Source organism: Bombus flavifrons, chromosome 7 (genome assembly GCF_040668555.2).
Source record: "Bombus flavifrons isolate JBK064 chromosome 7, iyBomFlav1_principal, whole genome shotgun sequence".
Lineage (NCBI taxonomy): Eukaryota > Metazoa > Arthropoda > Insecta > Hymenoptera > Apidae > Bombus > Bombus flavifrons.
In genome coordinates, this window is record NC_138448.1 from 8,861,860 (window position 1) to 8,875,843 (window position 13,984).

Below are 13,984 nucleotides of genomic sequence, written 5' to 3' on the forward strand. Positions count from 1 at the left end.
TAAAGCTAGATTCAATGTTTTACACGGAAAAGAGAAGCTTGGAGGGGCGGAGAATGAGATAAACGGCGCTTCAGCTTTAAACGACGACAGAAGTTCTAGTTTCCACCTGAAACCTGCGGCGGTTGTTCGCCAGAAGCGGAGAGGATCGGTCACGTACAATACCTCGGACCAGATCCCTAGTGAGCGGGCACTTTCGTCGATCTATTAGTCGCTCAATTACCCAAAATACTCCGAGATACGCGCGTTGGATACAAAGTCCTCTGGCAGTATTCGATACACTTCCGGCATCGTAGTCGATAACAGGGATTCAGGAGTTGCCCACTGCTTGCGATCGAACGATTGGATACGTCTTATTGTCGTCGATGAACTTTTAGTTAATTGATTTTTTTTCTACAAACGTTCTGTTCGTTCCTAGTAGAAAAAGATGAGACGGAAGTACAGATTACGAATTGGCAAGAGAGGAAAGATAGTATTTCCAAGAAATTAATTTGAATTGTTGCAATTGAAAAATCAAGTTAAATAATTTCATTTCAGTAATTAAAACATTATTTAAGGGACATGATCTTTGTTCTCTTATAACACTATTGTGTATATTTCAGCAGACTCGATTATTTCAATTTTAATGAGTATCTTTATGCAATCACAAGGTTTTTAGGAAGCTTTTCCTTACCGGAGCATTAATCAAGAAAGCAGAGTAAAAGTTATTCAACTTGTACAAACACAATTAGCAACAGAGCAGTGACTTTTGTTATTACATTTCCTTTTCAATTCAATTAAACAATTTTCTCCTTTTATCTTGAATATCCCATAACGGTGAAATATGCGAAACGTTTCGCAGTAACATATTCCTTCACGTTACATTTCATCAACGGAAAATATTTTCTTAATTCAAATTATCTTAATTAAAATTACGTTTACGTCGTTTTCTAGTTTGTATCTTTTATACGCTTCGGATCTACCTACGTTAAACACGATATCACTAACATTTGCCAATGACACAACGATAATTGCAAGTCACGAGAACCCACATACTGCATCCTCGCGTCTGCAAGACCATCTAAACCTGCTTTGGAGCTGGTAAATGGAAAATCAAAGGTAACGAGACCAAATCAGTGCACGTAACTTTCTCTCCAAGAAAATATCAATGCCCTCCTCTTAACAACGCGAGAATACCGGAAGCGACATCGGCCCGATACTTGTGACTTCATCTGGTATCTTAACCGAAGGGAATACACGTTAATAAAACAAAATCAGATTGATCGAACAATCAAAGATATACGTAAAATACTAATAGATCAGGCTAATAGATCGAAGATCAAAATTGCCATTGGAGAACAAAATCCTCATATGAGAAAATAATATTAATATCGATATAGACATACAGAATAGAACTTTGTGGATGTCCTAATAAATATAGCATTGCCATTCTACAGAGAGGCCAATCAAAAATACTCCGTTCAATGATCAATGCTCCGCGGTACGTATTGAATTAAACTCTCCACGATGACCTCGGCATTCCCTTCATAGCAAACACTATCCAAAAAAAGAGTATGAAACGTCACAGCAAACTAGAAACGCACTGCAACCCTCTCGTGCAACTACCGCTGCAACAGCAAGACTTTCGAAGATTAAAAAGCCTCTGGTCAATCGAGTCCAGGCAAGGAAAAAGAGGTCTTTTCACTAGAAGAAGCTAAAATGCTATGATCCTAATTACTCGGGACTTATATCATTATATCAGCTAAAAAGAGTGGCTTTTATATATATATATATATAAAGAGGAAACAAAAATTGTATAGTTCAAGAAAGCAATTAATCATAATTATTACGCGTTTAATCAAAATATTACGCGTTTGCTGGAAGTCAGCGCACGATATCGTCTCAGTGCTCTTAATGACAAATGCAGTTTAGTGGAAGACTGTTTCCTGAGAGAGTAAAGCTTGGATAGTACAGTATTAGCCGACCTATTACCCTAAACGTCCTCGAAACACGTGTACAGTGCGAAATCCTTTGGGCTGCGTCTGATACGCCTGCAGCTTTAAAGTCAATAATTAAAGGAGTTCTACTACCGGCTTGTTATCCTTTAGCATCACGTTCCAAACTTTCTTCACGACTAGACAGATTTCCATTTAAACATATTTTGTATTTACTGCAGAATAATCAAGAATCGTCTTCACTGACTCATTGAATTTATCAGGTTTATGTGTTTATCTGTGTGTATATATGAAACAATTAGCCAATTTTATTATTAAGTATGTTTGTTACATACAAATGTTACAATTGTTGTGCCTCGTCTTATCAAATCCTGTATTTCGTATTTGTATAGAAATGAAATATTTTCGGGTAGTTTTATAATTGTGAGAAGTTATATATAAAATTACATTTATCGTTTATAAATCAGTCCTCTACATATATATACAGTGTTCGCTTATATTTATAAATTGTGAATTTGAGAACGTTAATCTTGTTCGTCTTATTCAACATGAATTTGTTCCTATTTTATTTCCTAGAATAGGTGAAATTGTTATATTGCAAGGAATGAATTCGAAAAATTAATTTACACAAAATTTTAGTGTTTCTCGTATTATGTGCCATTATTAAATATTGAACTTTTTAAAAATTGGACGAATACGAGCAGCATGTCTTTATCGTATCATAGTTGAAAATAACAGAATGTGTACTCACTTTATAACATAGACAATATGTACTTACAGCATTTTTTTAAGTTTTAAAATTTGAATATGTTAAATACCCTATAATATACATATAATCAGCTGTAATTGTACCTACGAAATTATACTTCAGTTCTTTAGCAGACATTTTACAGCAAATGATAATGGTCTGTTCTAACATGAAGCAGATAATAATTATATGCAATCGATCATAGTGGATAAGGCAGAAATGTTGTAATTTCTAATAAATATATTCTTAAGTCTACGAAACTAGCAGAAGAAAATAATAAGATAGTGTATTATGGTGATTTGAACCTCTTAAAGCTGAAAAATTTACATTCCAAATAGAAAAAATATGCACCACTAAAAAGTCATAATAAAATATATATATATATGTATGTTAATCATTTCTTCGAATAGATCGCATATTTTTTTTTTTTTTTTAATGCAATGTAACTTTGGCTTTGGTTGAAAATTGCAATTACAATTTAAATTGGCGTTTAAGTTAAATAAATTCATTTTCTCTCCATATTATTAAAAGTAATCAGTTTTAGTAGTTTCAAACAATTATTTGCTTGTTTAAATACAATATGTCATTATTATGTCGTTTTAACAGTTAATTGAAATGCCGTTCAGTAAACTCTTTTCAATTAAGTTGTACAAACGTCACATCTATATTTTTCATTTTAAATTTGTGATATGTATATAATAACATTCATTTGTACGAAATACTTAAGATATTATCAATGCTATGTATGTTAGACTTTGTCAACAGAAATTATATTCATCAGAGAATTGCTCCGCGTTTAGTAATTTGAATGTTCCTCACCTACAGATCATAGCATTCTGGTAGAGCAAATTTGATAGCAAGAATGAAAAAGTCACGATGATGAAGACCGGGTGATGTAACTCGGCTTGCGCTTGTTGTTAAGAGACCTTCTTCATTTCCTGATTCATATCTCTTGCCCACCAACCATTTCTTAAAGTCATCCAGAACGTCAGACATCTCGTTGCATATCCCGATGGTTTCACGATGAAGATGATAAATACGGTCAAGCAATTTTTGTTTTCAAGCGTATAACTGCTGTAATCGCATCCTGATGAATTCATTACTAATGCGAGCCTCAAGACATTTGCCTGCATAAAGTACACCATTCTGTTGCTTTAATTAGTAAAGTGATTTTTGTAATTTTGTTGTACACGTGTATAATCGTATATGAATAGTCTTGCGTGTGTCTAGATTTATTCCTCACTTTCTTTGTCAAACAAAAATTTCACTTTAATTACCAACAATAATTCGAATATACGAACTTGATATACATATAAAGAATATATACTCTTTTTCGATAATCATCAAATTGCAAATGATCAGTTATCGTGCATTCAATATGTATCTTATCCCTTAAAGAGAAAATTAGAATCTGCAATATCAATCTCATACAAAATATAATATTATCCAATATATTTATCATCTACTATAAATATTCATGAATCTGATATTCTATGCAAAATGATATTGCACCTGTCAAAATGCAAATAATCAATGATAAATTATCCAATTATGAATAAACGACTTGCTACGTAACACACTGACTGACAATACTTCTCGAAATATTATCAAGCGATATACTTGTACATCTGTCGATTTCATGAAGTCGATTCGAACGATGAACATCAATTAATTAATATCGAGTACTTAATTTTCATAACGTTTCATATTAAAAGTATCGTATTATCGAACTATGTGCGAAACATAAATCGGTTTTAGCCGAATAATTATCCAATCGATCGTATCGATTTTCCGTGCTACCATCGGAACGTAGATTGGGTTAATTGATCCAAGACAGCGTCATCCACCGTGAGATCGGGTCCTTGGTAATCTGATAAGCGCGTAGTAGAGGATAAGCTGACTCCCGAAGGAGGATCACGTCGATACGTGGAAGCTGTTCTTCACGCAAGGGAATCGTGTCCTGGTCGCTCATCGACGACGATCAGACTTCCTTAATGCTGTTCCTGGTTCTCGGAGAGAACAGCTGTACCATTGGTGAGATTTTTGCACAACTTACAGAGACGTGTCAACGACCGGACGATTGCAGTCCAATCCCTCACGGTATAACAGGTCTCCGACTCGCAGCTTTTGCCTCTGCTCTTCGTGCTTCCTTCGTTGCGTGTCCGAGGAACTTGTGTCTCGCACGTTGATCCTTTGCTGTCCAATTAGAGATTCCAATTCATTATAGCACAATCCACTGTTACGGTTTTCGTGTTAGTTTCTGTCTTGGAAAATCGATAACGGGCTGCATTTGTCTCTCTATTCTAACAATCGTTCTTTTGCTACACATATATTTATATAATGGCTTTCTCCAATATGGTTTCATTATATCTCTACAGTAATAAAATATCCAGACACTAAAAATATCGAGTGGCTGCCATTTGAATTTTTCTACTTATTCGAAGAACAAAAGGAAACACGTAATTCTGCTATATTTTCTTCGTTTTCAATATACGAATTGAAAGTCTTGCAATGTTTTACAATTATAAAATAATTTGAATAAGAGGAATGTATTATTCCTTTACGGCTTCAAAGTACTATTTTTATTAAAATGTTATTATGAATTAGAATGTTATTAATTGATACGGTTAGAATAGAATTACGGAAGTATCTTAATATCATTTATAAGTACTACTTGTTTGCCGTACATTATTGCTAGTTTCCCACAATTCAACGATACCAATGAATGAATTTAAAAGCAGTTCTTTGTCACTTCTACGTAAGTACACTTCATTTTCAAAAGTAAGGATATTAAGAGAATATAAAAAGAAAGTTAAAGTCCTAATGGAACTGTACGCGTTCTTATCTCACACCTTGTTATATTATTTTTCTAGACGATTTTACGCTTCTTATATTAGTCATTGTTTTTTCTACATTAGCATTTTATACTTTTACATTATACTTAACATTTACGCTTTACGTTTTTTACAATGTATACGAGCAAGATTTTACGCTATGACGGTTTAATCGTGCAGTATTATCTCATGCGTGTAAGATACCACACACTAAAGTATCCTCGTGTTAGTATGAAAATCAAGGCTGCTCCAGATAATCGGGGATGTAATGAAGATTGACGATCCGATAGCAGATAATGACGAAAGCGTTGTACGTGCAGAGATATTATGTGCAAGGGTGTAATGTCTGAAGAAAATGTCAAGATCATTATCCGTGAGATAAGCATTGTGAATTCTTACGAATTATCATACTTCGTTAAGAAGCGGATTCATTAACCGCGATATCTGACTTAAGAGGTATCTTAATTGCAATAAAATCAGGTGTGACATCCTAACGATGGGTTTAATCATTATTTATGACTATGGTTCTATCGCAAGTATGTTGTTAACTGTATATATTTTTATTACACAACTGTTATTATGTCTGTGTGTGTACGCGCGCGTGTCCCTCATTATACGTTTCATTTTCGTGAATCCTTTAGAACGCCACATCGCTTGAAAGTTACACGTACCTTATTGCTGAAAAATATCTGGACATTTCCTTATTTTTGCAAGGTGCAATTCAATTATAAAATTATGAAAAGATCAACACAACGTGATTCTCCTTTTCGTTATTATTACACCTGTGCATCGTGGAATATTATGGAATAATGTAGTACATTTTTAAAAATTAATATAGCGGATTTTTATGCAATTTCATGTTTTTGTGTAGAAAGCTAAAGGGATGGAATGTACGCAGTAATTTGTTTTGTCTACTGAAAATTACGACGAGTACTGCGTCTTATATATTTTTGTTGAAGTGGTCACCACTTATAAGAAAACTCTACATCTGGTCTTTTTAGTTTCTCAAGCACTGAAGCCATCGACAGCGCGTAGACAAAAGACTGCGACGAAGTCAGACCATAAACAGAAGACAAGCGACGTTGGCTTCGGGGTTTTCAGTTATTGGGTAACACAGCTAGCGTGCGGACCTGGACCAGCTCAAATTGTATTCTTATTTATAATTACACTTATATTTAAATATATTTTCTGCCTTACAATTTATCCACTAGTTTTCTCTGATTACACATCGAATAACCTCAACAATTTTATATATTTATTTTTGTATATTATTAAATTTATTTATTAATTACTATTATACAATATTAAGTTAATTAAATTTATCATAAATGCGTGAAAAAATCCATAATCTAATAACGGATATATAACAGTAAAATTAGCATTTATAGTATCAGCTCTTATAAAACAATTCTATCGTTCGAACAATTCTTTATCCTTAGATCGTTTAGTTTCTAAGCTACTGATCGGACAAATAAAGTTCTTCTGACTTGGTAAAGATATTACCGCAGTCGTAATACAAATAGCAGGAAGGTATGACAAAAGATAAATAGGCGATTGAGCAATTAATTTTCTATCCTTTAATCTAAATTGAAACGTCCGAAGAAGAATTGGTGAGATTAAAACAATGTGATCGGCACGCAACTTGCGCGCTTACGTTTCCATTAAACTCGCGAGTACACTGTGGAAAGTAATTTGTCCGTGGCACGTGAACTGACTGAAATTACACGAATGGATGAGACAGGAATGCTCTGTAAGGTGTGAAAAGACAACACAGTGGCAAAATAGATACGTTTTGTTATATTCTGTTCGTCCTCCTAATTGCCGGCCCGTGCAAATCGCGCTGAAAATATCGCGTCGTCTGACGAATGAGGAAACACGCAAAGACATCTAATTAGCTGGAACGTTTGTCACACTTTCAACAAGTTTTAATAGGGCACTCCCACCCGAGACGAATTACTTTCCTCACGACCGGAAACATCGCGATATTTTTATGTGTCTTTGCGACAGTCGGTTGGAATTTCTCGCGTTAATTCCGTACGAAAGTCTATTTGTTTATCGAAAGAACGTAAGGTAATTTCCAAGCCGTCCTCCTCACCGCTATCTCTCGCGTTCGTTTATTTACCTTGACGAGAAGCAGTTCCTCGTTACTAATTAATTAACCAATTAAAATTCAACGAAAGACCGTCTGTATCTTCCTGAGAAACTGTCTACAGCGAAATATTAATTCCTATATTTTCGCAGACCAAGTACATACGGCCAGCCAAAGAATTAATTATCGATACTTCGATATTAATTGTCTAATTAGGAACGCCAGTCTTCTTCCACGGATAAATAAATATCTTTTTTGGTTCTGTTCTTAAAAAAGTATTGTTCCTTCTACTGTGATCCAGTCGGAAAGTTTCGTCGGAAAGAAGCTTATTTCTTCATTGAATGGATACATCTATAAATATTATTCCATTGCTATTCGATCTTGCAATTACTCGTGACAGTTATATCGAACGATCGTGGAATCGATGGCCAAGAGGGAAAGGTTTACTTTAAATCTCACACTCTACATCTCAACAGTAACGACGTACACGATACACGTTCCTTGAATTCGACACGCGTGTACATTAAATTAATTTTCTTCACGAACTGTTCGTCGCTTCAATTACGGAGTATTACGCGGCCATTGGGATTGAATATAAACGAACTCGACTAGCGTTTATGAAAAATAAACGGGCAAAAAGATTCGCGCTTGGTCGCGCATCGATGTAAGTTGCCAGGTTTAAAGTGTCCACGCTAATTAAGCGGCCGAGAGATCGATTCGAAGATCGGTCGAAATCACGGTAGCTGGCAACAATCTCCGACCGACACTCCTGTTTAATCGACAGTAGTGACGTTTATGGAAGCCTCTTGCTTTGCATAATTGCCGCTTATGCACGTTCAACGATGGTGCAAGAGAAGAGAGGGAGAGAAGGGAGAGAGAGAGAGAGAGGGAGAGAGAGAAGGGGCGTCTTTGGTTGCCGGATGGGGTTGTTGGACGGTTGGCTACGTGTTTGTGTATTTCTGCGATGTGCCGAGTACTTACCACGTACTTGCTGCTCAGAATGGCAACACTAATGGTACCTCGACAATGCAACGAGCTGCAAACAGGACTCCTGTCTTTATGGGGTTGCTATACTCCCCTTTACCTACCTCACCTCTTTCCTTTTCCGTTTCGTTTACCTTTTATTTTTCATTTTTTGTCATGTATTATACGTGCCTGCCACGCATAAGAACAAAACCACAAAGAGACAGAAATACAATATAAAACCGGACACAGTTGTAACATCGCCGGGTAAGGAATACGATAAACTACCTTAAAAGAAACAAACGTATACTTCAAAATATAATCCATCCAGACCCAACAGCGTCACTAATGATCTCGCAGTCGATGCGACGTAAAACGTGCAAGAAGAAGAGTTTTCTTTTTGTTTTTTTTTTTTATAAATATCTTTGCATACGACGAGTACGAGGCGTGTTTACGAGAATCGAGTACAAAGTTCGAGCAATCACATTTGGCTTTCTTAATGCTAAGAACTCGTCAAAGAAGTAACGGTGTTCGATTTAAAACAAATTTCGTACAGGTTTGCGGGGCACATCAGAAACTTATGACGCGTGTGCACGATTTATTCGCATAGCGGATCTTTACGACAAGTAATATCGTACACGCGCTTGTGCCCTTTCCGTGTGTCGGTGCAATTTGTCCTGAATGATGGTGATGCACTATTGCAATATCACCAAGGACAACTTACGACTCTCTTTTTTCCTCCCTTGTTTCTTTTCTCATCCGGAGTGCGTCATTGCAGCTTGTGTCAGTCATACGTAGGTACATACGTATGTACGTAGAAAGCAGATGTGGAGAATTTTCTTTTATTTATCTTTGGCGTTTATTACGTGAAAGATTGTCGCCTTGTTAAATAATTGCGTAACAAGGAAATGGAAAATACATTGCGTATTGTATTCTGAATATTTAAGGCGTAAAAATACTATCTTAGATTTAATATAAATTATAATTATAAATGTGATATAAATAGACCTAATATAAATTAAAATTTATTATACCATAGAATTAATTTTATCTAAGGTATCTAATATACATATAATATAGTGTTATTATGGTTATTGAGTACGTTTGAGCGACGTAAGACGAGCGATATGAAAAGTTATTGGCTATGTTATTCTGTTTCTTAGCTTTACGATCAATATATACGTGTATTTGGTGAATAATTCATCAAACGCTCCGCTAAAATTGTTTCATACGCCGATGTATATATATAACTGTAAATGTGAGTTACCGTGGAAAACTGGGAAATGAAGTGCACTAACCTGTTCTGCAGATTCGGTGATAAAAGAGTGGCAATATTGTATGCTGAAGTGCGCTCTAGGCTCTCGGGCGAGGAAGCTGAATTGAGCGTGCTGAGGTTCACAGGTTGCGTACGAGATGCGCCTTAACGCGTGCGCCATTTGCACGCACTGAAAAAAATGAAAAACAAAGCCGATAATTGTTTATACTTTCAAATCAGTTTATATTTTCTTACATGTTTGTGCTAGTTTTTTTTTTTTTTTTTTTTTTTAGGGCAGATTAAGTACACACGTTCTTGTAAGAGCAAAAGAGAACAATTTTTCTCTAAACACCTCTTAATTACGAAACAAATAATAGCTTTTTATTCCTAGGTTTAATTTCGTTTCTAAGTTTAATCAATCATTGATGTTTAAAAGTAATGATAATCACACACTGCTATTTTGGATTTCGATCTGTTCTACGTAAACGAGTGTATCTTTCATGATTTTGAAAGGACCTAGCAACGTGTGACTTTTACATTACCTTTACGTTAATATTAACAGCTTAATTATAAAGAGTGTACGTACACACATATATCATAGACGCCTTTTCATTAAGATAAATGACAAAATATGTATGCTGAAGCACGAAATAGACGCATAGAAAATAGAAGCGAAACAGAAATTGTATGCAACAATCGTAGATCCCATTTAGATTTGTACTATTTTATCTTTCTCTTTTATTACCGAAACAATTTAATCACTTCGATTATAATCAGTCTTATATTATACACATTGCTTACTAAGCAGTTTTATGTTATACATATGCTTAATGATACGTCTTGTGGTGGACGGTGAGACTTGTTGTTGGTTAAATTAATAACGAGACGAGTTGATATAATTAACTATATTTGCAGATATTTTAAAATGTAGAATACAAAGTTAATCGCAAGCGTTGCTCGCTTGATGATATTCTGATTCGTTATACTTATTCGTTCGACTGACTGAATCTTGCAGAACATGGTCGTCTATTTATACTGGTCGAAGGGGGTACCGGAAGGTTTAAACTTGTCGCCGGTTGTAGGTTGCAGCGAAATTGCTTTGTCCAGAGTTTGTTCATTACATTATGTGCGTCGCACAGTGTTAATCCTCTGTGGCAAAACAACTATGTGAGGCATCTTCCTATCGAAACGTCCTAAGACGCATATGCCGCTACAGTCTAATAAATAATAAATGTTCGTCAACACGAAATCGATATATACAGGGTGGTTGGTAACTGGCGGTACAAGCGGAAAGGGGGTGACTCTACGCGAAAAAAGAAGTCGAAAATATAGAATAAAAATTTTTCTTTTGAGGCTTTGTTTTCGAGAAAATAGACTTTGAATTTTCGCTCGGTACGCGTGCACTTTATCACGTCTTGTTATAACGGATCTCACTGTAGATTTTTAAAAAAATTAAAAAAAAAAGAAAATTAAAAAAGAATGTTTATTCTATATTTTCGACTTCTTTTTTCGCGTAGAATCACCCCCTTTCCGCTTGTACCACCAGTTACCAACCACCCTGTATATATCGAAGAAACGACTGAGCAACGTCCACATTGAACGCGCTAAGCAATAATGTAGAACAAATATCAGGCAAACATTTGTAGAATCGATGAAAGTAAATTTAACGTGAATTTAAAATGTTCATCCTAAATGAAAGAATTTAACACGCGATAAGAGTACTTATCCAGCAATTGTGAAATTAGAGAGAGGCAGGTATATTTTATCAGCTTTTAAAAGAATGAAGCGCCAGTGATTTCGCGTCGAGTCTCGACGAGCTTGGGAAGATCGTAATACCAACAATTTCCTCCGTGTTTACCGCGTGGGATCTGACTATTTGCAAAACGGATGGTAATTGCAAGCTTTCATTCCCTTTTGAATACTAAATAAAAATGTCTACCGAATAATGATACGCTACTTCGAAGGTACGTCAGGTCAGAAGATCAAAGCAGCTTGTTACGTTTCAGTCTGCAGGCACCGGCAACATTTCTCAAGCATAAAGTAGCAACGTCTCTCGCGACATCGTTCTCGCCCGTTATCTTGTGTTATATAGATATTGCGGAGCTCGTTGAATTTCCCTTTGCGATTTTATGCGCTCTTACTAGTTTTCACCGTTTGCTTGCTCCCTCCCTTCTGCCTTTCCTTCCCATATTTTTTCGTGCATGTTCAAAAACTTAGACGCCCTTTTGAAGTGTATCGTAACGTTCTTCAAACGCTAGTTTGTTCGGTGGTCGCGAGTAATGGTAATGAGAAAAGTATACCGTTTCCTGAAAGGAGAGAACTTCTATTTTACGTTCAAAAATGAGATACTTGCAATATCGTTGGGATACTTTCAATATATATACGGTGGATCTTAACTCCTCATGATAGATTTTACTAATAAGTTTATATAGTCGTAAGTGTTTTAAAGAAGGGTAATGAATATTATATGGAAATATTAAATTCGATATATTCCAACTTTCAAATGATAATAACTTATTTTTAATAATTTATTACGTGCAATAATTTTACATTCCACGATTACGTTGATTTTCTGTTCATTTTAATTCTTCTTTTATTCGTACGATGTAATAGAATTTGTCCGTGCAATTGCATTAGAAAACAGTAGCATCATACATGGGATCATAGAAAAGAAGTGGATATAGAATCATACACGTAGAAAAGAAGTACTAACTCGATAGTGGTTCAACGATAAGTTTGATGATAGACGCGTGAAACGGTCGGTGTGTACGAAGGGTTGCTCGTCGATAGGCGCTCGATGTCTGAATTATCGAAACTTCGTTACTAGAACGCAAACAGGTCTGTTATTTGTATCATATTTTATATTTTCTTGTCTTTATAGCAACGTTGTCCAGACCTTACAAGTAAACCAGGCTTCCCCCAGCTTTGTGCATTGTCTTCCGTATTAAGAGCAAAAATAAAGAAGTCATATGTGATCTGCTGATCTCATTTTGAACTTTCTTTCACCTGTAATAATGATACAAGGAACAACATTATGTACTAAGATCAGCATATTATTTAATTATAATTTATATAATTTCATAATTTAATTATGAATATGTAATAAATATGTATATAAAGAAAAATTATTCTTTTACATATTTAGAAATTTTCACTAATTTGCATGAAGCATTAAAGAAATGGAACGAGTAGAAGCTCGACGTAGAACTGCACAATTAAGTAAAAATTCTTCTTATTAATGTACACTTCTATCTTAATTTTGCATCATTCTGATTAAATCAATGAATGGTAATGACAGTTGTATGAGTTGAGTCTTTGAAGCAGCATGTATACAAAAAATAGCATCCTCATTAAAGTAGATAAGTCATAAATATCACTTAAATGCATCGAAATGTCAAGAGATATCGTAGCTCGTTATAAGCGATAGTAAATCTTCGGCGAGGTCGAACTGATGAGCGTAGGATGAATTAAAGTGAGGCGAGCCGAAGCGAAGCACTGATAGAAAATACCCAATACAATTTTATAGAACAGAAAGATACATATTTTTCAATACCTACAAACACGAATATATATTCATTACAGCGTCATTTTCTAGAAAGAAAGAAACACCACTTTTATCATATCTCATATTCTATAAAATGTTTATTATGTTCGACTTATTACCTATTTTCAATATTTCCTATTATAATATTTATATATCTTCTATTATAATATTTATATATATTAAGAAGAGACGAATATGCATATATTTTAAATACAAATATACATTTTGCTCTTCTTGTTAATTCACCAGTATTACACGATTTAATATCTAATTGATATTTATTTAAAATTAAATAATTGATTTGCCTCGTTCCTTAATTTAGCTTGTTAAGTGTTCGAATGTTTTAATTGAAATGAATAGATGAATCGCAAAATAAATAATAAAAGACAGCTAATATATTTGAATTTATGAGAAAATGTATGAGTGACCTTTACTTCTAGCGTTTGATTGATGATACACTAAACAAACTACTTGTAGGTAACGGTACTGCGCTTCTGCAAATGTGGTTGACAGAGTTGATTGGAAGTTATGTTATAAACATTATCCATCACAGATTGTCTAACAATGTTTTCATGTATTTGTATTATATGTATATTCAGATGTGTCTTGAATTTCATACT

At 34.7% G+C, this 13,984-nt stretch overlaps 1 protein-coding gene across 4 annotated transcripts in view; it reads right to left on the minus strand.

Annotated features, from left to right (window-relative positions):
• The window catches only part of LOC138181830 (EGFR adapter protein), a 283,132-nt gene that overhangs the window by 68,154 nt on the left and 200,994 nt on the right, over positions 1–13,984 (minus strand). For all 4 annotated transcript variants that reach the window (XM_069117123.1, XM_069117124.1, XM_069117122.1 and 1 more), the window contains one exon: positions 9,864–10,010. In XM_069117123.1, the coding sequence (XP_068973224.1) occupies positions 9,864–10,010 (147 nt within the window). The remainder of the gene's footprint in view (positions 1–9,863; positions 10,011–13,984) is intronic.